The sequence below is a fragment of the Anguilla anguilla genome, chromosome 3, assembly GCF_013347855.1.
Source record: "Anguilla anguilla isolate fAngAng1 chromosome 3, fAngAng1.pri, whole genome shotgun sequence".
Classification (NCBI taxonomy): Eukaryota; Metazoa; Chordata; class Actinopteri; order Anguilliformes; family Anguillidae; genus Anguilla; species Anguilla anguilla.
Genome location: NC_049203.1, coordinates 38,957,270 through 38,981,219, shown reverse-complemented (window position 1 = coordinate 38,981,219; position 23,950 = coordinate 38,957,270). Strand labels below are relative to the sequence as shown.

At 40.3% G+C, this 23,950-nt stretch overlaps 1 protein-coding gene across 2 annotated transcripts in view; it reads right to left on the bottom strand.

The window, feature by feature from the left end:
* Positions 1–23,950, bottom strand: part of cers6 (ceramide synthase 6) — a 32,525-nt gene that overhangs the window by 4,706 nt on the left and 3,869 nt on the right. For both annotated transcript variants that reach the window (XM_035410912.1, XM_035410913.1), the window contains exons 2-8: positions 17,146–17,251; positions 16,452–16,582; positions 9,760–9,817; positions 7,543–7,593; positions 6,566–6,658; positions 2,044–2,172; positions 1,532–1,638 (exon numbers count right to left, since the gene is read on the bottom strand). In XM_035410912.1, coding sequence (XP_035266803.1) covers positions 1,532–1,638; positions 2,044–2,172; positions 6,566–6,658; positions 7,543–7,593; positions 9,760–9,817; positions 16,452–16,582; positions 17,146–17,251 — 675 coding nt within the window. The remainder of the gene's footprint in view (positions 1–1,531; positions 1,639–2,043; positions 2,173–6,565; positions 6,659–7,542; positions 7,594–9,759; positions 9,818–16,451; positions 16,583–17,145; positions 17,252–23,950) is intronic.

Here is a 23,950-nt window from a genome sequence, read left to right as displayed (position 1 = left end):
ACGGTAGCAGGAACCCGCCACCTGAGACTGAAGTCATGGCAACAACTCGCAGTAACAACACCTAAGGACACTCGGGCAGCGCATGCTTGCTGAAAAATAATCAGAGCCAGACAGAGGCTTGAGAAATATATTCAAGATGCTAAAACTGTGCTCATTGGAATCCTGAGGACTGCTGCAATAGCTACAGGTCAAAAACTTGTAGGTTGAATCAGAGTTCCAGAAGGCCATGGACATCTGCTTTGAACTGTACATGGAATACAAATACCAGTCAAGGCAGAGGTGTACTGGGTAAAGTTAAAATCTATTTATTGGACTGCATGGCCTCCCTGTTACAAAAATGCTGTCAACACTTCAGTTATACTGGCACCACCTTACTAATTGACATGGACAAAATGTCTGCAATTCACACAGTTTCTAACAGGGAGAATGGGGTCCCTTTCTGAAACTAAACACGTCAAAATAAAAATGAGAGCACAAACCTGGTGTTCAAAATGCAGACATGCATTCTTATATATAGACACACAAATTTAGGAACTGAGCCTTGCAACCAGACAGTCAGCTCCACGTTCTTCAAACTGAAAGTCTGCCTGTGCTGAACCTCATTATTGTGGTTAACCGGCTCATAAATATTCAAAAGGGGTGTGGTTTGAGACAGAACATACAGAGCTTGCATAGTGAAGTGGGCAGCACCAGGGCCTCCTCTTCCCAAGCAGAACCTAGAATGAGGATGTACAGGAGATGAGGGAACAGCTGACCATCTGGTTTACAAATGGAACATCTGTGACAGCACCTCCTGTTACCTCTACCCAATGTGGATTTTAGGAAGGCAGACATGACAGCCCTACAGTGAACTGCTGCAGGATCTCTGATTAATGTCACTCTCTCACATTATGGCTCAGTAAAAATGGCATTTTCTGAGACTTGGATTCAGGCCAGGATTCACTCAGCTGGATTTGAAAACAAAGCGCTCTTTTACCAGGCTTAAAAAGTGACATGTTTTGACATTTCTCCTCTGCTTCAGCAAGGTATTTCCGACATTCAGTTTCACAGAGGCGAAGCCAAGGAAACTAATTCTGGTCTGACTCAGTTCAGTGGCAAAAGTATGCGTCGCTCATGACCCTCTTTACCAAAGTGTGGCTTAACCCAATATTAATAACTGTTGCCAGCCAGTTCACTCTATCCAATAAGTGACCTCAGACCGGCCCTATTTCAATGAGTCAGCCACTCTGTCCATTCGCCGAACTGAGAGCCAGTCCAATCTGTCCAATTGTTGACCTCAGACCATCCCCACTTAACTAAGAGCCAGTCAACACGGACCCAACCACTGACCTCAGACCAGCCTGGGTTCTCCCCCAGCCAGGCCTTATCCTGATCTCGATTTGCCTGTAGTTTTGAATTCTGTAGTTTTTGCCCTTAAGTTTAGGTGCTGCTGATGTTATAATGTTGTCGTGGTGCCATACGCAGAACCCTCATACAGGGCTTGCGTGCATAAAACAGACAGGACACAATAAAACACAAAAACCACACTTACCAAACAGGATACACTCCCAGCCTGGAACTTATAAAAACCAAGGAAAACATGACAAATATGAAGTTGCAGAGCCTTTGACACTTGGCGTAGTTGGCCATTTTTGCAGCCTGAAAACACCAAAGAAATTAAGTATTAATAGCTCAGACTATAATAAAAATACAGACTACGTATTCATACAGAAAATAATTAATGTGAATTCTCTGGATCCTAAAGCACCCAGCACTGAACTTTCCATGGGATCTCAATTTTCTTTTATGGAAATATCCATTTAATGCAATGACGTTTATAGTATAACTATCTGGCTTTTACTGTCAAAATGGAAGTATACTACAACATTTGTTTAGCATTACTGAATATGAAAGATTGGTCTGCAAGGCACGCTATGCACACAGACCTGCTACTGCACACTACATCCTTTGGCTCCACTACTCTACACTGCAGTCTGTGGTAGGCCAGTTAACATAAGAAGCCCCGCAGGTCCCAGATAGGCACATATGGCAGCCTGCACTCACCTCCAGCAGAATGTCAGCTGCGTCGTGGAGGCACATGACCAGAGTGCCCACTCGCGCCATGTTATTGACATAGGAGAAGGTAATCAGGGAGATTGTCGCCAGGTGATGTATGACCATGACCAGGAAGTCCTGAGGGAGACAGAGAAAGTGTGGCACCATTATGATCTCTGTGCCAAATTTGCTGGGCTTTTCCATTAAATCAGCACATTGCCAGAATAACTGTTTGCACAAAGAACAGGGTAAATATAAGGGAGCATACCTACCTAGAGTGCCCTCCATAACATTGGGGACAAAGACAATTGTTTTTCTTGATTTGGCTCTGTAGTCCACAATTTCACATTTGTAATCAAACTATTCATGTGTGATTAAAGTGCAGATTCTCCAAACAAACTTCAAGCAGTCATTGCATGCAAATGATGTGATAAGTACTAAACATGACTACTTTCATTTACATAAATATAATACATCACAAATATTACGGTGCCCTGAAATTGGGGGACTACAGTATGTAAAAAAGTGCTATACATACAGGGTGAAATCAAAATGTATATAGATACCCTTTGCTAAAAGCTGAGAATCTGCACTTTCACCACATGTGAACTGTTTGCAAATCTAAAAAGAGTAGTAGAGTTAAATCAAAGACAAAATATGCTACTGTCTCAAACAGAGGGCACTGTCTACCAGCACGACTATGGGTTCAAAGGTGGAAAATCCAGGTTCAGAAAGTAAAAGTCCTCCACGGTATTTTTGTTACAATCATCTGGATTTGCTAATTAGCACAATTCTTAGGCCAGGAAGTAGAACTAATTACTAAAATCAGCTGGCTGAGTTTATGGGTGTAAAAAACGTGTCAGGACTTTTACTTTTACTCCTGGACTTTCCACCTCTGCATGGGTTTTGTGACAATAGCAAATTGAAATGTTTTTTATCACCCATTTACCCTTCCATGTCTAATGCCCAATTGCAGCTGATGGCCAGTTTCCATCACTGCAACATGCTCTGGTCATTCAGGAGGACCACAGGAGGTTTTCAGAAACTTTAAAAGTCAGAGATTGCTTCAGTTCCCCCAGCTGAGGTGCAACAGCTGAACCGTACCAGTGAGCTGTAGAGCTGTTACAGTTGGCTCAGACGGTCTGGGACAGAGATTGCCCTGTCTACACAATCCCCCCTCCCCCCTGTCTGAGTGGCTTGTAAGGGCCGGTCTCCTCCAAGCCCGAAAATACACACACACCACTGCACTCAACCCCAAGAGCCTCAACCTGGTGTGGCTCTCAGGAGCCAAAGCTGTGCTTTATGATACTTACGTGGTAGAATTTGGTGTGTGACTGGTGTGTATGAGTTATATTTGTGTGTGAGTGGGAGGGTGAGTCCTGCTAGTTCCCCCACTCAGTATGTTGAATAGATTGCGTACTCACCACTGTCAAAGATCAGATATCGTTCTTTTTTAAAAATCCATACTGAATTAATGCAGGTGGACATTTATAGAAGCGACTCCGCTTAATTAGCCTGCTCAAGAGTACTGGAACATTATCCCCACACTAGATCTAAAGTTCTCAGTAGCCTGTCAGCACCTCAAGTATCATTTCACACTTGCTGAATTCAGACTACGCTACAGAGCTCCTGGAGGTCTGTATCATTCATGGATTGCATGGAACACCTCTATGCATTCAAGCAACGGTGTGACACAGCAGCAGCAATCAGGAAGAGGAGGGAGAGGAGGAACAGCACGAGTGCTATGAAATATACAGCGCAGACATGAGGTGAAAAAGGGCAAGGAACATACTGGATTTGACAGAAGGTTCAGATGCCCTCTTCAATGCATGAAAAAACTGAAAGAAAGAAGAGAAAAGAAAAGACAAAAAACAAGGGAATGGTTAGGGGAGAGGAAAAACGATGGCGTGATGACGCTGTGGCGTTGTGGCAAGACAGACCGTGCCGAGGGTGGGAAGCGTAGGGAGGGGGGGGGAAGCGAAGGAAACGATGCCAATGACTGAAGGAGGCATGAAGCAGGCGTGTGTGAGCCAAACCAGAAGAGAAATAAAGAGGCAGATCCAAAAAAAGCAGAACCCATGTCTAATTAAAACCGTAAATATTAACTCCTTTCTGCTAAAAGGCTTCTTACGGCTTGATACCGTTCAGTGACTGCGGTTACGGAAAAATAAACTTCCAATCTTGTTCCTTTCAAATCTAATCAGCAACTAAGGCTTATCAACAAGCCTTTATGCATGCATGCACACACAGAAACTGACCTGTTCTGATATAACACGGTCGAAGAAAAAAAACCCCTCCTCTGTGCTACGTTGGAAGTGCTATATCGCCAAATAACATTCTAGAGTACTTCAGAATCATTTCTTAAGCATAAACTAAGTTCAACGTGCATTCTAAGTTCGACATTCTACGCCCCATTGGAAGTGATGGTGAGGTGCCCCATTATATGTAACATATTGCAGAATGTGGTTAAAACAATATGGTGGTATGTGATGGACCCATAGACCGTGTAAAAGGATGGACCCCATTGTCTGGTGCAGAATCCTCACTGACAGTGCTTACTGTGGCTGGAAGCCCTGCAGACCTATGATTGGTTGTAGCCATGTCTGGGGAGGACCCAGTCGGCAGGATTGTCCTCATCTCATCAGGCACCAGCAACTCCTCTGCTAAATCAGGTACCTTAGCTCCTCAGATATTAGGACTGAAGTTCTGCTGGTGGACTGCAGAGTCAAAATGAGTGGTGGCCGGCAGGATGCACTTTGAAGGAAAGTGCAGGCTTGTATATTCTTTCCTTAATTGATAGAACTTTCAGCAATGATGGAAGTCCCTGAATACAATCGGACATTCAAAATTTGGAGAAAACTAAAACGTAGGGATAAAAATGGTCGAAAAAATTATTTATAACTACATTTAATGAGATTAATAAGAAAATCCATTTGCATGCAAGTGCGGATTTTACATCAAACAACCAAAACATTTAATTTTGCTGGATGTTGTGTTATTGTATGGTATGATATAATGGGTCTTCTGTACAGATTGATAAATATGATGTTATTAAACATTTGCGTGACATGGTAAAGGTGAACAACATATGCAGGCAAGAGAAGGGTTAATACAATTGGCAAGCTACAGCCTGCTTAAATACAGTAAGATGAGTCAGGCAATGGTGAATAGGTTAAGCAGGTATGAAAAAGGTTTGAGAGAGAAGGCAAACTATGACAATGGCAAATAGGACAAGTATGGTAAAGGTTAATAGAATAAGCCTAGCATGACCATGAAGCAAGGTAGGGTAGCACTTAATAGGTTTTCATGTCAATTTGCCATATGGATGGCAAGATTCTTGTATTACTGTTGTTAGTGGTCAGCGAGGGTGTTCAGACATATGACGTTTTTAGAGTCTGAAGATCATAAATACTTTAGAGTCAAGGATTATGTTTTCTGAAGCCCAATTCATATAACAAGCAACAGCAGACAAGACAACACTGGTCATTAATTTTTTTCAAGGCTTAGGATGTTCTAAAGACTGCACCGTCCTCATAAACATGGTTAACGCATCAAATGACTGTTACCATAACAACAAGTTATGAATTGGTCGAGTGGATACATCTTATCTTTAACTCCGAACTCAAGACAGGACTTACTGAATCTTTATTAAAAGCAGTCCTCAGCAGACATTCTAGAAACTCAGGAATTCACACTGTCAAAATTTATCCTGAAAACGTAAAGCCTAGTTGGTTGATAACTTTTTGATCTGAACTGGCCTCAACTGATAATGTGCTATACCTACCTAAGTTTTCAGTCACAAGTCCCCCAACACATCATTTGTAAGACAAGGCGAAGTGGACAGTACACTTAATCAGTAGACAATCCAGAGTGACTGATGATTTCATTCCCATGTGTGTTCTTTTATTCCCATGTGCGTTCTTGCACGCTAACTGTAAGCATGCACTTCCTCCAAAGCATATGCAGCTGCTGCATAATTTCCCTCTGCAGTGCACAACCTGAGCTGCTCAGCATTAATGGTGCAGGTCTGCACTTATTGTGCAGTTGGCACAGGTAGCCTGTAGATGGTCCATGGCATCTCAATGATGAGATGGCTCATCATTGAGATGCCAGGGACAAGTGTGTGCCACAGTCTGCACTGACATGGTCAGAATTTGTTTATATTTGAGTCTGGGTGTATCACTGCGCTAAGTGCTAAAGCTGGATATATGCCACTGAATAGCCGTTACAGCGTATCGGTTTAAATGAAATTAAGGCTTACTCTGCTACATTGGCTATGGCAGATTTTCTAAACTTTTAGCCTTTCGGATGTGGCAGGACTACATGAATTATGTTTCAGCCTTTTGAAGGTTGACATTATCATTGTGGATGACCATGGCTGGCGTAGATAGATTAGCTGGTAGTAAACTCTTCAACACTCAGACACAGCTGGTGATTTCAGCAGAAGGAAACCCTGAGTCTTTGCCCCAAACAAATGCCCCTGAAGCATCATGTTAACTGCATAGTTTACAAATCCCACACAAGACGATACCTTTCGTCTGATGTCAGTGAACTGGGAGAATAGGAGGGACAGGTAGAAGGACAGCTCCACTATGTAGTAGTAGTGTAGATCCACAGTCAGGGGCTGTAAGAAAATAAAAATGAGACACTTCAGAGGAAAGAATAATCAGTATCTTGAGTGGCGAGCATTCCATTAGCATTCCTTGGATTTCACTACAAGTATTACACTGAGTACACGTAATAGACTGTACAGATTGCAGTGCAAAAAAATTTTTGGATGAAATTTTGTGTCTGAATGCCATATTTTGTGTCTATATGCCAAGAACAATTAATACATCCAAAGAACAGAAGTGTTACTAATATGTTAAATAGCAAACATCATTTTATTTAGCTATTAAATGATCATTCTTTTATGCTTTTGTGAGGGTGTATGTAGACATTTCCTGCTTTGCTTGTCAACATTCTGAATTTCACCAATGTCATTTCAGGCAACCAATAAGAAAACACCACATTAGACCTTAGTACATGATACCCATCTGAAGAATCTTCAAACTAAGGCGAAAAGTTTTGGCAGATGGTTTGGTATGCTTTGCACAAACTCCCATGTCATGTATTCAGTGAAGATTATGACATTTTAAAACCTTTTATTGAACATGCTCATTGCACACTTTTTGAGTTCACAGTGATGACACTGAAGGCAACCAAAATTATTGTTCAATGTAACTAGAAAGTCCAGTTACACATGTCAGGAAGTTACAATGCCGGATAAATGTCTATACAAGTCAGATATGTTGACTTATGATAGAAAATACACCTTTTTGTACATTAACATGCGTTTCAAATGTTTAAAAACACAACACTGTGATTTTGTAGTCAATCAACAAAATAATGTAATCCTCAAATGAACACGTAAAAATTTTTACACTTTTAAAATAGTTGCTCAAAAACGTCAGACACTGATGCACATATTAAAAGACAGAAAGCAGGCCTCTAATGTTTAGCCCTCACCTGATAAGGGTAGTTGTACCAGCATTCCCTGGTGTTCCAAATCCAGGAGGTCTGTATTGGAATGAGAAAAAAAGAGTGATAATAGACAATTACAATTTACAATTATCCAAAGCAATTTACAAAGTAGCAAGACAACGCTATATATCTTACTGTATCGGTTATTACATAATCCCCACCCACTTCACTGCAGACTTACTGCGAGTCCACAAAACCCTACTTCAGTTTCACCGTTATTTTACTTTAAGAATAACATCTTACACACCAAGAACAAGGACCTAAATGTCACAAAATATGTTCTAAGACTATCCTTCTGCATGACTGTGGTGAATGATCCAGTACCTTCTATATTCTAAAATACTGATTAATCATAAACCACACAACATTAAATACTTTGCAAATGAATTCAACCTAATCTCTCAAAACGGTCTGAAAAACCCATTGCCAGAGAGTGCTTAATACACAAATCATAAATAAGTGGTTGCAAAAATGCTTTAGATTTCAACTGCAGAAATGAATCAAGTGCAGCATAAAGCATTTCCACATCTTTCTGTAGCAAATTCAGACATGGCTTCCCTCTTCCTCAAATGGTCTGAGCTGTTCATATACAAAATCTCCTTCAATCTGGGGAGCATGTTGCTTAACAACCAATCAAAAATCTATGTTGCTATTCAGAAATGTTATATCCCCATGGCAACCCCCCAGATCAAGCACCTGCTACAATCACTGGCCTGAAATTCTGATCAAATACAACAGTCTCTGGCAAGCCAAAGACAGAGGCAAATGACAAAAGAGCAGACAAAAGGCCTCTTCCTTTAGAAAATTAACAAACAGCAGTGTGCTGCCCCGAACATGTATTTTTAATTCAAATGCTTCAAACAAAATGCTTTAGAAACACGTGGGAATAACCTCCTCTCGAAAACGTGATCTGTACTTTACAGTATGCTATCATTATTTAGTGAAATACACAGGATCAAAAATGAAAATGTTCATTTCTTATAATGTTCTTTGGTAAGGACTTTGGAAAAAAAAACTAATGGAAAGCTTACAGGAAAAACTACAAATCCCACAGGGAGTATATGACCCATTCAAAGCTGATGCGCATAAAAATTTTGGTATGTTGCCCAAACCCTTCCATGACTTTACACTTACCATATTTTGTTGCACAAAAGTTGCTAAAATGAGTCACCAAATAAATCAGTATTTACATACTAAATAAGCCAGAGCAATAGTTTAACCGTCATTTATAATAATAATAATAATAATAATAATAATGATAATAATAATAATGATAATGATAATAATAATAATAATAATAAACACGGCGGATGAAGAATACACTTCAAAGAGAGTGCAGAGTTAAGTCTGCTCCTGCTGAAGACCTGCTGCTATTAATAAACACCCCCCAAGAGTCCTGCCCCAGCAGCAAGGAGTGAAACCCTTTCATAAAGTGCTCTGTCATGCAAGTTTTACAAGGAGACATTTATTAATAAAAAAAAATAGTTCCCACACGCACAAAAATAATAACAAAAGAGTAATATCGGGAATATCACACTTAACCTATTTACTAAGCATTCTCTGAGACAGGTCGCCATTTTACTCCTGTGGTAGCTACGAATACTCCTCTGTTTGATTAGCGGTTACTGTACCCCTTTGCAAGTGATCTGGAAACATTTAAAATAAGCGTTTGGTTGGGGTTTGGGGGGGATTTATAAATATTTTGAAGCCTATGTTCAACCAAAGGCTTGAGTTCTCATAACTGCCCTTAGTGTCTCTTGAGGGAGTACCCCGGTTCATAATGCAACCGCATGCCTACATGCACGCGCGTGTGAGAGCACACGAATGCACCCGATGCAGCCGCTTTCCCAGACTCAGCACGTGGTGATGAACTGCGACTGCATTTCAAAGTGAATTCATCTGCTGTGGACCATTTCTCCGCATCACGAACACTTATTTGCATTAACAAACAACTGTTATGACAAATTATACAAACGTACTAATGCAAAAATGGAGACAAAAACGGTGTGCAAGTCTCCGAGGGGTCCGTGGAGACACTTGGAGGTACTGTTAAGATGACATGCAGAACGTTGTATACTGAAGATGGGGCAAACACTGCACCTTAGCCAGAGCAGCCTTTATTGCATCTACCGTCCCAACGCCAGACAGCAACAAACTATCATAAAGGTCCCACTTTGTGTGAAACAGTGTTCTGCCTGTTACCTTTTTCAGGAGCCGCACTCCATACGTGAATATGTACAGATAAAATGTGAACCGCCACCTAAAATGAAAACAAAAAGAAAAAACTGTAGTCAGTAACACATCGTAACAAAGTCATTCATTTTGAGTGAAGTCTGCATGAAGCCTTGAATCCCCCGGTCTACTGTGTGCATGCGTGAGTGTGAGTGAGAGAGAAAGAAGGAAAGAGAGTTAAAAAAATAATGAATACTGAACAAATCATCTTTTTTATTTTGTTTATTTTTTTAACAGAAGCGGGCATGCATTAAACTATTATTCAAATATGTACGGCCTAAATGTACCCCAGCATGCATCAAAGGGATTGCCAATATGTGACTTGCATGTATACTGCGTAATTCTGATAGGCAAAAATTCAGTATGTATAGCAGACTTTCCCATTCCTGGCAGCCACTTAGCATCTAACAGCAGTATAATTCCCACTGGCGGTAACCAAACGAAGTGCTGGATGCCCCCAAATGTACATGAAGTATACTTCATTTTTACTAATATTAAAACAAATATCTGGTTATAGTGAGCCAGCGACGGTGTGTGCTCTGCACAATGTTGCTATCCATCTATAGTTTTAGTGTCTCTCTGGGTGCAGAAGAGTAAGTTGCTTAGCAACTAAGCTTGTGGTGCTAGAGTGACGCAGCCACAGCCAAGTAGGTAGCCCAGTTAGCCTAGCAACTGTTAAGAACATGACAGAAATACAGTAATTCACTTTGAACTGAAGCAGACCCTAACTAGTGCAGTTCTGCAGCGGTTCAGATCACATGACAAGCAGACAAACGGCTTGTCTCCCGTAAGGGTCTCAAGATTATTGCCTGGCCCAGGCAGCATTCATGCTAAGAGTCACTGGCACATCTCCCTGATGGTCAGAGGAAAGTGAAGCAACTTCCCCTGGCTTATCAATATCTGGACACTTATGTAACCTCAAAAGAAATTCCCCTTTTCAGATGTCTGTGAAACTGTAGATTAGGACCCAAAATGTAGCAAAAAAAGAAGATAAAAACACTCCAGAATCCAAATTAAGTTTTTAACAATTTGAGTATCTGAGGCTTTTATTAGACCGGAAAACAAACTTACAATTCATTCAGCGCAAATGAGCATTTCATGTATCTATTTTATTATTACTTTAATAGAAAGCACTAGAACTCCTTTGTAACTCACAATGCTCCACTACATGGTGTAAGAACACAGACTGGAGCGCGGTGCAGCGAGAGTGCGACACTGTCGTATATATGGCATCGGACCACAGGTGGGAGTACAGTGCTCTTTTGTCTTTGTATGTGGAGGCCTGCATGATGCTGCATGACATTAGCTCTGGCACTCCAACCTCCACCGCAGCGCTTACATAAACATATCGCACTGAACGCTGCACATTCAGATGGAAACTCGTTTCTCTGGGTGAATTTGAGCGGTGAGAGCTGAGCTGAACAATAGACAGGTGAAACAAAAAAAAAAAAAAAAACCCCATTGCTATATATAAGGCACGGATGAAAACAATTTAAAAAGCAGCGGGTGTTTGGCTCTGAAACGCAATGGGGCTATTGGGGGGTCCTTCTAGACGCATTCGACAGGATGGACTTTTACTTCACTGCCATTTAACCAGTGGGGTGCCCTTCTCAGGTTAATTACACTCACAGCACCTGCATTCTAATTCTGTGTCCGGACTGAGAGAGGCACACGAATCGGGGAGCGACTCTGGACAGGATGGTCCAAGGTGACTTTGTAACCACAAGGGTGCAGGTTTTAATCCGGAATATATTATTCAACAAGAAGCCTACTCAAAAGACGAACTTTCTGAAGCACCGTACAGTTTATAACAGATAATTATGTATGATAATAATCACGATAATGATCATGAATCAGACCAGATGCCTTCTGAACCACGGTGGGTTTAAAACGCGTTCATCACACTGGAGAACATACAGTACATTCTGTTGAATTTTAAAATGAGAGGAACAAAGTCTGCCTTCAAAGCATTCGAGCAGCTGCAACGTCCAAATCATCCTCCTTGGGTTTGGATAAGTTTAAACACAAACAGGCCAAAATTATGCACCTACGGAAGGGTCAAGATTGTTGCTTAGCAACAGTGGAGTCAACTCCTGAAAAAATTTGAAGTATGGCTGAATCAAAGGCTCTTCCTAAATGAGGGGTCAGTGCTACCTTTTCAATTAAAAAGATTTCTCCAATTTTATATATATATATATATATATATATATATATATATATATATATATATATGAACATTTTTCATGGTTGACTGGTAAAACCCCTGACCTATTTCACAGCCATGAAAATCTGGGTAGTTTCAAGTCTGAACAAAACATGTAAAACCCATTGTGGGGTTTTTCTTTACTTGGGAAGTGTGTGCCAGCACAACACCGCAAAGTGGAAATGTTCCAAGTGTTTAAAAGACCCAGGCCTACTCATATATGCATATAAATAACACTAACTGCTGACTCACCATTACCCCACTGCATTAAAATGTTTATTAAGTGTACTAAAGTAGTTTAAAAAAATATATCATTTCAGTTTTTGTGTATGTTTTCATACATAAAGGACATTTTATTTAGATATGCACAGACGTTTCTGATGACGGGTGGCTTCATAATGGCTGGTAGAGGGGCATTCGCAAGTTTGTGGTTAAAAGCAAGAAAATACAAGTTTCTCCAAAGCAGCTTGTACATTGCACAAAAACTGTCAGGGAAAATCGAAGAAAAAAACAAGCAAAAATACATAAATAAAAAATCTTATCCAGAGCAACTTACACAACTTTTACATAGTATTTTTACGTTCCATCCATTTATACATATACTATAGCAATTATACTACCTTGCTCAAGGGTACAACAGCAGTGTCCTGCATGGGAATTGAACCCATGACCTTTAGGTTACCCATTATACTACACTGCCGCCCCCACTACAGGACTACAGTATGGGACAGTAACCACATCCTCTCTGGTATATGGATGCTTTTACGGCTCAAGGCATTCTGGTCCCCAGAAATGTCACATGTAAACACAAATGTGTTTTGTCTGTTCTCTTAAATTATCCTAAATTACCCATGTTCTGTGGATAATCCCCCCCACCCCCTCCCCCCTCCTCTGGACTCAAGTACTCTAGTACCATTTCACAATGGAGGCAGGCTGCAGTGGATGAGACATGGGGTACTGGGCATACCCTGTAGGACTAGACCCCTGTTCATACAGTGCCTTTCCCAGACTACTAGCTGCACTCATGTCTGAACGCTGGATTTAATCAAAGTAGGCTGTGACTCTTTTGGCTCACCCAAAGCCAGATCTGAAAATCTGAAACATTGGCTGTGCCGATTTACTCTGAACACACCAACGTTTATTACCTTAATTTGGGCCGATTGCTGAAATGACTGAAATGACAGAAACAGGCTTTTACGATGGGCCGTTTTTAGGGTCCCTCGACCCCGCTCACGATGGATGCAGGGCAGAGCCAGAGGGAGGAAAGCTTCCATTACCGCGCCCCAGCAGAGCACCGTCCCGACTGAAGACTCGCAGCACTGGCTGGAGGACGAACGACGAACTGCACAAGCCTCTTACCAGGCAGGACTGCGTCAGCACCGACACCGCTTCGACACCCACGTCGCCTGCCGCCGCGTGCTGCGTTCTCAGCGCCATTAAGCGGCCTGAGATATCCGTGCGGAGGAGGAAAGGACTCTCGTTCTGATCACAGACGGAAATAGCGACGGAAATATCCAGCGATGCGCAGAGACGGCTAAAGATACAGGAACGTCACCCGGGCTGCAAGCCGGAGAATACGCTCTCTGGGCTCAGGAGGAACGACTCGATGCATCTTAAATCACGTCGAATTATCCATTATGAATGGAGCGCCCTTTTAAGATGCGTTTTTTATGACGACCGCGCCACGGTGAAAACTCCGGGCGTCGTTCGGGGAGCCCGCGTGTCAGATGTGTCCGTGTGGAAAAGCAGATTCTGCTGCAGCGAGACTGCTGAAAATGAGCCACTGCCCCACCGCAGACTGAGTAGCTTCTGCGCGGTACAGTGTTCAGTGTTAAATCAACTCTTACAGAATATATACGGTCCCTATTGAGTTGAATTAACACTGGACATTTTACTGTGTGGGGCCTTCAAATTCATTCTAAATGTGAGCATATGATTTTCCAACAAATGATTTATAAAATGTACTGTTTGTAAATATGAAATCTTATGAAATCCTAAAATTGTGCACACGTGACCAAGCTCATGAACTCCACCCAGTGAATGGACACCCTCAAATATTCGTTCTTGGAGTCTGCATTTCTGCTATCCCCTACAGAACCATTGGTTGTCACATGATAAAAAAAATTGATATGTAATCCTTTTACATCTTTAAGTTTTGTTAGTTTACAATGTTAAAATTTCATATTTCAGGGGCCTGCATCACAAAGCAGGATTACCAAGTTGGCTGGACAACTGCACCGAGTAAAACCAAGAACAGCTCTTTTTACTTCAGTCCACGTTCCAGATTTGGGAGGATTTCGGGTTTTATTCAGTGCAGTTATCCAATCAACTCCGTAATCCTACTTTGTCATATAGACATAGCTTAATATTTATTCAAATTATTTTATTTCAATGGAGATGTCACTGACAGCCATCAATACAGGCCTTCTGTTGCTCGCTCTCAGTATAGCTCTGAACTATATAGTGTTTCTGCAAATCAATCATTATGACAAGATGTTAGATTGTGCATTGATTTCAGGCTTTAAAACCATAAAGGTATTGATTATTATTATTGCTGTGTTATTATAGTTCTTATTAGGCTGTTATACATCTTTTTATTTCATTTTTTTTAACAAAGGTTTGCAGACTTGATAATGCTAAGAGCAAGTGCTGCAATAGCAGTTTTATTGGCCCACAACAGTGCTTATCATGGAAATAAATCTTACACATGCATGGTCCAATAGCCCATATATCTCCATATGCAAGGGGATTTGCAAAATATTATCATGTTTGAGAAAAAAAGGAATGTGTTGAGCCTGCAGTACAGCTGCATGACCACAAGGTCAAGTTTACATGCATCCTCTGGAGACTGCATGCTCATAAGGATGTTTTCACGTCAGGTTGAAATTTTATAAATATAAATTTGTCTATCGGTTTTCATGCAAGATCAAATCTATTGGATTTAGGATCAAAGTCATGCGTATGAATGTTTCAGAAATGAGGCCCCTGGTACCTGTATTCAGTCTCTTATGCATAGGTATGACATGACCCTTGTCCTTGAATGTTATCAGCAACAGCTTTAATGCATCCATACAGCCATGGAACTCCTTGAATAGTAAAGGGCTATAAGATAAAACTGTTTGCTCTTTTGCTACCATACAGAGTAGATATAAGGAATTAAACTTGGTTGACCATTGGGTGATGCGAGATATTACTCTGCCAATTAATCAATATTCTAGGCTGTCCTTGTGTATATAAATGATACTGCAATGTCAGAGAGGGTGGGACCTCCACTCCGACTCCTCTTTGGCCATTTTCAGAGCTTCCTGCAAGCAGTAATAGGTCAGACTATGTGACGCATCCATGTTTGCCAAACAGGATGTAAATGCCACATAAGGAAACTGAAATGCTCAGTTCCAGGTTTGTACTGATGTGTTAATGTGTCAGCCTGTGCGGACCCTGTCATCTCCTGAAGCCTGAGAGCTCTTTAGGACCATACACAACATGCACAGCTGATTTTCACCAGCAGGCATGCACAGCTGAGGCTGAGTAAGTCATCACAGGTCCAGCATGCACTGTCTCTGAAGAGAAACCTGGATGGATATAGCCAGTGGCTCTCGGTTTGTGGCTCACTAGTCCTTCAAGGCAAGGCAAACAAAAATGCTTCACATTTGAATTTGTTTTCTTTTGCTCAGTTTAAGGAAATAAAAGCATCCATTGGCTTATTCACTGCAAATTCCATGTGTGACTGAGCCTGACAGTAGCAGTAATCTGGAACTGTATTACTGGCATGCTTATCAAAATACTTACTGTATCTGCACAAAAACTGCCAATTACCAATGCATGATTCCATTTATGCTAAACCCCATTTTCCCTGGTGGATTTTTCAGAACATTACTGTACCACATTACAGTACACTGGAGCAGATCAATCCCCCCAGATGACTGATACAGCTCCCATTACACTTACTCAGGGCAAACACTAAAAAAGAATGAAACCATCAAGTCTGTGCAACACATTTTTGTGTTCTTCCTTTTAAGATCAAAACACTGCATTTCTGCATTATGCTACAAGTTTTCATAATTTGTGCCGACTTATTACCACTCCATAAATAATTGTGACTACAATATCCCCCGACGTCAATTGAAAATGTGTTCCTTTGTTCCCTAGCATAGACCACTCATAGATTTCCTATACTTAACTCCATTTTAGGGCCAATTTCTGCTGTTCCAGAAGAGCAACATCACATTAAGTTGAAAAGAAAATATTACCTCTAGCAGAAACATAAAATGTTAACTGTCACTGGACAGAGACGCTTGAAAGAACTTGAATCTGGCATCATTTCGGTCTGTGAGACATTAAGGGGCTAATGTTTGAGCTAACTGTTTTGGCTCCTCACAGTAGCACCACAAACTCAAGTTGGCCTGGACGGGCGATATCCTAAGAACTGAAAGCATCGCGCGGACTGTGGCTCCCTCACATGCTCTCGCAGAAGCGGGTCAGGGTGCTGGGCTTCTCCTGGTTCCGGCGCTGGCGAAACCAACGCTGGATGGTCCGCACGTCCCAGTCCAGCTGCTTGGACAGACCCTCTAACCGCTTCTCATCTGGATGCTGGAACAGACAGACGTGGAGGAACAACGTTCAGCAAGTCAGCCATTGCTGTTGAAAAGAAGGTTAAATAAATGGCAAAGAGCAGTCATATCGTTCAAAGAAATTAAAGGCCTCCACCCCACAACTCCGCCCTATGTAACAACTGAAATTAGGACTAATTTGGGGGACACAATTTGGCTGCAGTTCTTTAGTATGCTGTGAACACAAGTGCTAAACCTGTTTGCATATGCTGTGGCTGGCTCAGGTTCTGAAACCTTCAGTGAGCGCGCTCAGGAAGATCGAGGAAGGCAGGTTGCTCTGTATGCGAATCTGAACATTTGTCAAAGAAACTTGCTTCTCGGTTGAGCTAAAAATAACCGTTGTGCGTCAGCAGACAGAGCTGCAGATAAAGGCACAGAGACGTGCGCGGGTCTCACACGCTGACCTCACACATTCGATTGCCCGTAATCGGCAGTCAGATTGCAAACTGTTCCCAGAGAATTCATTACTATTATTAATGCCTTCATTAAATCCAGAGCATTGAGTACTGTACCATTATGGAATGAGGGGTATTTTTGGCTTACCTTGGTGATAGCAGTGAAGACCTTCTCCAGAATCGCATTGGGCTGGGCTTTCTGAGGCCCGTTGGCTTGTATCTTCAGGCCTAAGGCGCAAGGCCTCGCAATAAACCTGCAAATAGTGAAAAAAAAGCATTGGTCCTTATATTCCTTTTCCCTCACTGCGGCTTTTGTACAAATCCTATGCTGTTTTATACAACAAACTCAGACGCAACATGGCAGCATTTCTGACTTGCTCTCAAAGAAGCACTTTGGGCTTCCATGAACCCAGCACTGAGCAGTAACTACGCCTGTGCTATCAGCACAACAGCAGTTTAAATTGTATATAACCAAAGAATTTAAAAGCTCCTGAAAGCTCCTGAATTCAGATCACGATTCCATTATCCTCAGATTAATACAAGGATCCTCAGTATGGAAATGACAAGTGTCCCTGGTTTAAGGTTAGCATAATCCAAAGAATTGTACAAAATATTGTACAATTGTATTCAAGAAGGAAACATGAAGCAACAAATCCATCAATGAGCCCAATGAAGAGGTTTTAAAAGGAAAACATTTGTATTAGAATTTAGCCTAATAAGTTAAAATACATTTGTGCGTTATCAACCAGAAGAGCGCAATCATGAACTTCACATAGTACCTTTGCTTACATTTCAAAAATAATTGGCAACATACTACTGCAAGTGTCTTAGGCATGTCATCATTCTATGATGTCACAAAAATTTTTTAAAACATTCCATCCTTATGCAGACAGGGTTACAGATCAAGATCACAGTGCAGAAAATTCCTTGGTGGGGAAGCAAATAGGTGGGTAGGAGGGACCCATATAAACAACCTGAGAGTCAACGATCCTACAAACTGTCTCCCGAGTGAGTAAAATCTACGGGTATTATCAATAATTTGAATTGAAAAATTATTGATAATTCAAAAATATTTGAACCCACTAGAACCAAGCCCATGGTACAGTATATGGGATGGTCTCTAGGAGAGAAGGAGAGTTTTCCAGTGGTATTTACGCACCTGGCCTTAAAATCTTTTGTTCTCATGAATGTTTTGGTTGCCTGTCCTTGATGTAGGCCTAATTGGTGCTTTAAGCACTCATGTGTGTCATTTGGGGAGGTAGGTTTCAGGGAGGGTAAACATGAATGCAAAAATGTGTTTTGGTATTTAATGTACTACATTTTCATTGCTACTGGCCTTATTACCTCATTCCTGTATATTCGGGAAAACACAGCACTAACAGTTTGAGAAAATGTTCACTTAATACACATTTCATTTCTGACAACTGAATAACGCTGACACAATCTGACACAGAAAATGTCAATCTATTGCCACAATCAATTCACCTATTCTCAGAAATGTTAACAATGAAGAGAGTATGAGTGGGATAGATGGCTAATAGATAATTTAGCTCTAAAACAAAGGATGTAACCTTATTGCACAAAATGTTCAGGTTTAAAAACGAGTGACACCATATCAGACCCCCTTCATAGTGTCACTTAATATATAGCCTACAGCCACCCATATGATAAACCACTGCCTCATTAATACTGGGAAGTTGATTCATTAATTCATGACTCAAGGAGATTTCATATTTTACACAGCTTGTTTAAGACTTAGGCTAACTGTAACTGGTCAATAAAATGTCGAATATGTAGCTGTGAAAGTGGTAGATGGAATCATATCATACCCTAGCTGAATTGACAGTTGCCTTCTTAAGTGAGACAGAACAAAGCTTTAGAAGTAAGCTTCAAGGCGGGGGATACAGGATGTAGTTTCATTTTATATATCTGAAAATTTACATAGCCTATATGAAGAGCATTACTCATTCTAAAAATTCAAAAAGCACATTACTAGTAATAAAAATATGCATGTTTCAAGCAAATTAATAATAATAATTTAAAAAACTATACACATATTGACATGCCAATCACTGTACTGAAATCTAGAGTGAAAGAGGCAAGGATATACTACTGTAGCAATTCTTTGAACACAGCCCTAATGAAGAGTAAATTATTCTGGGAACCTCAGTGCCTCACAAAAGTCTACTACTTGACCTCCATTCTTTAAATTAGACAGAGACTGTGTGATTCTGTTTTTGTAATACATAGTTTTTAATTTTTTTTTTGAAATGTTAAAAAAAATCAACACTTGAGTCTTAAAGCCTTGTTGTGCATTCAAGCAGTGAAAAATCAGGGATACACAAACTGCTACCTGGTTCTGGATTGTGTGCTTTCCTTTAGTACAGTACTTACTATTTAACTGGCTGGTGAGCACAACAGACTGATGTACAGTATAAAATCTGTGATGTTGTGATGAAATCAGAATCAATTCATATTCAGGTGAAAAGGGTGACTTTGGCTAGATAGGTCCATTTTGAGCTATGGTGATATTTAGCTTCTACAACTACTATAGTTTCATAAAATGTATGAAACAATGATCTGAAACAACACAGTCATGTCAAGTATACCAAGCACAAAATTAGCTTCTGTAAGCATCTTTCATAAATGTGTGTCACCAAGTCTGTAGAACTGACCCTGCTGAATCACATATCATTCAAAAGCTTATTCTCTATAGTGTATAGCTAGCATGGATATAAGATAATCGTGATAATGGTTCCTGAAATACAGGTAGCAACGTACAATTTTGAATGGTTATCGGTGTTAAAAGGCTTTGTCTAGTGTTGCGATTGACAAACATGCCAAATCAGTAGCCTACTTAAATCGACAAATTGCCTACAGTGTGTTGTCTATCTTCAGATATGCTATTCAATGTATGTGTATTTTAGATGGTATTTATGGAAAATAAATGAATTCACGTCACACTACGTCACAGAACAGGACAACACATGATTCTATAATGAAAAATCTTCAATGGCCATTTTCTCCAAATCACATATTTCCTGGACAAAAAGCATTTTTTCCTCAACTTAACTTATAGGCTAGATATAGCGACCAAATTTAACATGGTGCTTTTTAAAGGCATACTATGCAGAATTTATATCTTGAAAATATTAAAAAGCAATCATGCCAAGGCATATCTATAATGCATGGCGCCTTTTTCTGTATGAGGAGGGGTGTGGGTGGCTAGAGAACATGTGTTTTGGGATCAGATTTCAACAGAGTGTTTATTGCTAGCTAGCCAGTCACTGCAATAGCCAAGATACAGCAAAACAAAAAGACCAGCCAACAGGGCTTGTGCAAAAACTAGAGTTAACCTTGGAATTGCTTTTCCTTAGTAGTGTCAGCTGAAGTTCGACAAGGTGATGAACAGCAACCCGGAGCCGGCATGTTTTCTGTTGGACCTGTTAGTAAGGTAACCTCTAGCTATCCAGGTATGGTTGCCAGACGTACAGTTTTTGACTGGAATGTCTGGTTTACAAATTATTTGTACACGTCCGGTTTGTGGTCCCGACCAGGCAATGGAAAGCTAATTTGCATTTGTGCAAAAATGACTAAGTCATCATCTGTGTTTAAATTCAAAATATGGAATTCTTTCCCTATTCACCTCTGGACATTCATGGAATGAACTATGTATTAATGCCACATAATTGTTCATTTCCACCTTTACTTTCAAAATAACTCAGCTAATAAAAGTAATTTTAGTTTTAAATCTGTATATACTTTTGTGTATCCTACTCATTATCCTGTGGTTGCACATAAAATGTTGTGGTAAACCAAATCACATAGAACAATGTGTGCAACATGGCAGGCAGACAAAAGGTTCTTTTTGCTGACAAAAATGTTCCCAGCTTGAATCATATGGTATTCTTAAAACGAACCAAAGCAAAGTTACTGAGACTCTGAACATACCCAGGCCATCCTGTCAAAACTTCTCAAAATGAGGGAGAACGGAAGTGAATGCAAGATGGTTTTAGTGCAACAAAATAAAGAAATAAATAGGAATACGAATCGTCTTCAATGCTGGACAGGTTAAGGAGGAAAGCTGCCCCACAAATTACTGCTGCCAAATGAATAAATCATTCATAATATCATCAATTAAATGGTTTCTTCACATTTCAGAAGTTCATTTTGCAAGAGCTGCATTTTTGCCATTTTGAGAACAAGTTGGCAGTCCAGAAGCATAACTTTAATCATCACAAACAACTGGAATGTCATCAGATTAATTAATGAATTCATTTCATGTTATGGTTGAGTAGACTGCACTGCTATGTGGCCAATAGATTGGCGTTACAATTAGTTCAGATGCAGCATCATCTTATGACTTGTGTGCGAAAAGTTCAGTCCCAAAACTGCTGCGATTAAAATGGTTTCACTGCAATTTTCACAATGTTCAGCATTTCACTGAAACCAGTGCTAAAAACAAGTAGCCTATTGATTGGTTCACATATATTCCTTTAATAAAGCATGCATGCACAAACAGTTTCTTTCCTCAAGTTACCTTGTTCCATTCATTTAAATGCATACTGCTTCAACAAATAAACAACTCTCAATCAGAATAAAACCCTTCAGGATGCTATTCTTACAAGTGGGTTGCACCATGTTCCATTGTTGCAGAACAATTAATAAAAATTGATGAGGAAAGTACTGTAAAGAGATGTAAAAAGATGAGGAAAGTACTGTACTGAAAACAAAAAACTCAAGCCTTCAAGTGAACAGGTGATAGCATAATTATCCAATGGCAATTCAGCACAATATCAAGCACAATTATTTACAGTTAAAAGCTAAGGGGTTACAATAATGATTAAACTTCTAAATCTTGATTGTTAAAAAGGTCATACAGTATTTATAAGTGATCAACCAAAACAAAATAGCAATGACAGAAAGGCACAATAGTACCCAGCTGGTATTGTGGTGGTTGATGGAGGCCCCCCTTCACTGTAAAGTGCTTAAAGATCATGAAAAGCATTAGCCTACATAAATGCACTTCCTCATCATACTGCTTGTACAAACTACCGATCCAAAGTACAAATATAGAGAATTTTTTTGTAAGCTAAATGAATATGTATTTTGTCTGCCACCTCAAAAGATTGGCTGTGCTCACAGAGTAGAGCTAGCGAGCTAGCTAGCCAGATTAACAAGTGCATTAACTAGTCATTGAACAAGTTTTATCTTGAATCATTCTTATGTGTTCTTAAAAATTCTTGACCACCTAGAGCCTGCCAATCACAAATTCAATTGTAACTATATTTGACGATCCATTCCCATGAACTTCCCATTCACTAAAATATTGAACTTCCTCTGAATAACACTGTTCGACATTTCAGTCCTTTGGATGGAACTTCCGAGGAACATGGAGTTTTGGCTTCACATTATTGAAACCATATGCAAATTTATGTTGGTTTTAATTCACTGGTTGGCTCATAAAACGAAAGGTGAAGCCATTTTTGTAATTATTGGGATGATATCACACATATCAAGACACATGGAGAATCAAAACACTCCAGTATTTATGAGTAATGATATTATAAATAGAGCTGCACGATATATGAAATCACAGTCTTTTTAAGTGTAATAAGAATAATCGCTGGCATGGGGCGATCTTTCATCTTTTTTTCTTTAATCACACCAGATATGCAGTGGTAGTAAATATTTGAGCATCAGAGGCATTGAGATATACAAGAACTGGAGCTAGCTCTGTTTACCTGTTCCTATGGGAGCTGCTCATTGGCACATGAAGCCAATTCATGGAGGCTGCCATGTTTAACTATGGGACTTTTGGCACCAGAGCATACGCATTGAGTACCAGAGCAAATGAGTATGAAGGATCACGGTTTACTGGTAAATGCAGAGCAATCACTGGAACCAGTGGGGGCACGCTCCAAGAAAGCTTTCGAGACAAGTTGTATAACAAACCGTGACATTGCACCTAGTAGCTGGATAGCTACAGGACTTTGTAGAATAAGTCACTCATTTGTGACAAGGACATTTCTAATGTGGTCTCTAAAGATTTTTCAAGTTAAAATAAGGCAGTCAATATTTTTATAAAAGTATTCAGCCACACTTGACTAACATTACATTAGTTACTTATGGAAAATTGGGCTGGTAAGCTAGCTAGTCAGACTTTGAATTACAGTCAGAAGAGGTGGTTAGTTAGCTAACGAAATAACTTTTGGCAAGCTAGTTTGGTATCAGGCCATTTACCTAACTGGCTAGCAAGAACGTCTCACCAAAATTAAAAATCATGCTAGCAAGCTTGCCAACTAGCTTTGCCGTACATCGCTGATGTTACAGACAAAAAGCGTTAAGTCGTATCAGTTCTGTGTCATTGTAGCTGGCTACCTAGGCACTGTTTTGAGATAGACAACTGAATTCCAAAATAAGTACACATGCGGTCGGTAACTCAATTTAATTGCAGGCTAACGTAAACAGGTGCTTTCTGAAGCTATAAATAACCTTTGGTATGCTATGGTTGCTAGACATTTATAGCCTGTGGTGATGTCCTTTAGCTTTAGCTAACAGTACACTGATCTTAAGCAAAATCACCTACACCAACAGCTACAATAACAGCTAATTGGGATGGCAGGAATGCCATCCCGCCACGTTATGTCTTGGCGGGGCGGCATGCCCCATACCTATACAGCACCCAGTCCTTAAAACATTTCTGTACCTTCTCATCCCGTTTCAACAGACAGAATACACAAATAATTTCACACGTCCGCACAATGAAGCCCCAAACGTAGGGGATTTAGCATTTTCTCCTTTTTCCTTTGCGATTACATCATCACAATGCTGCAAGCCCACAAACAATAAGTCTCCCCATTGGACATTTACCTACCCCTGACAATCATTCACCTATACCAATGTGGTACAGGTAAATGATTGTCATGGTAGTTAGAAAAGCTCCTATATCC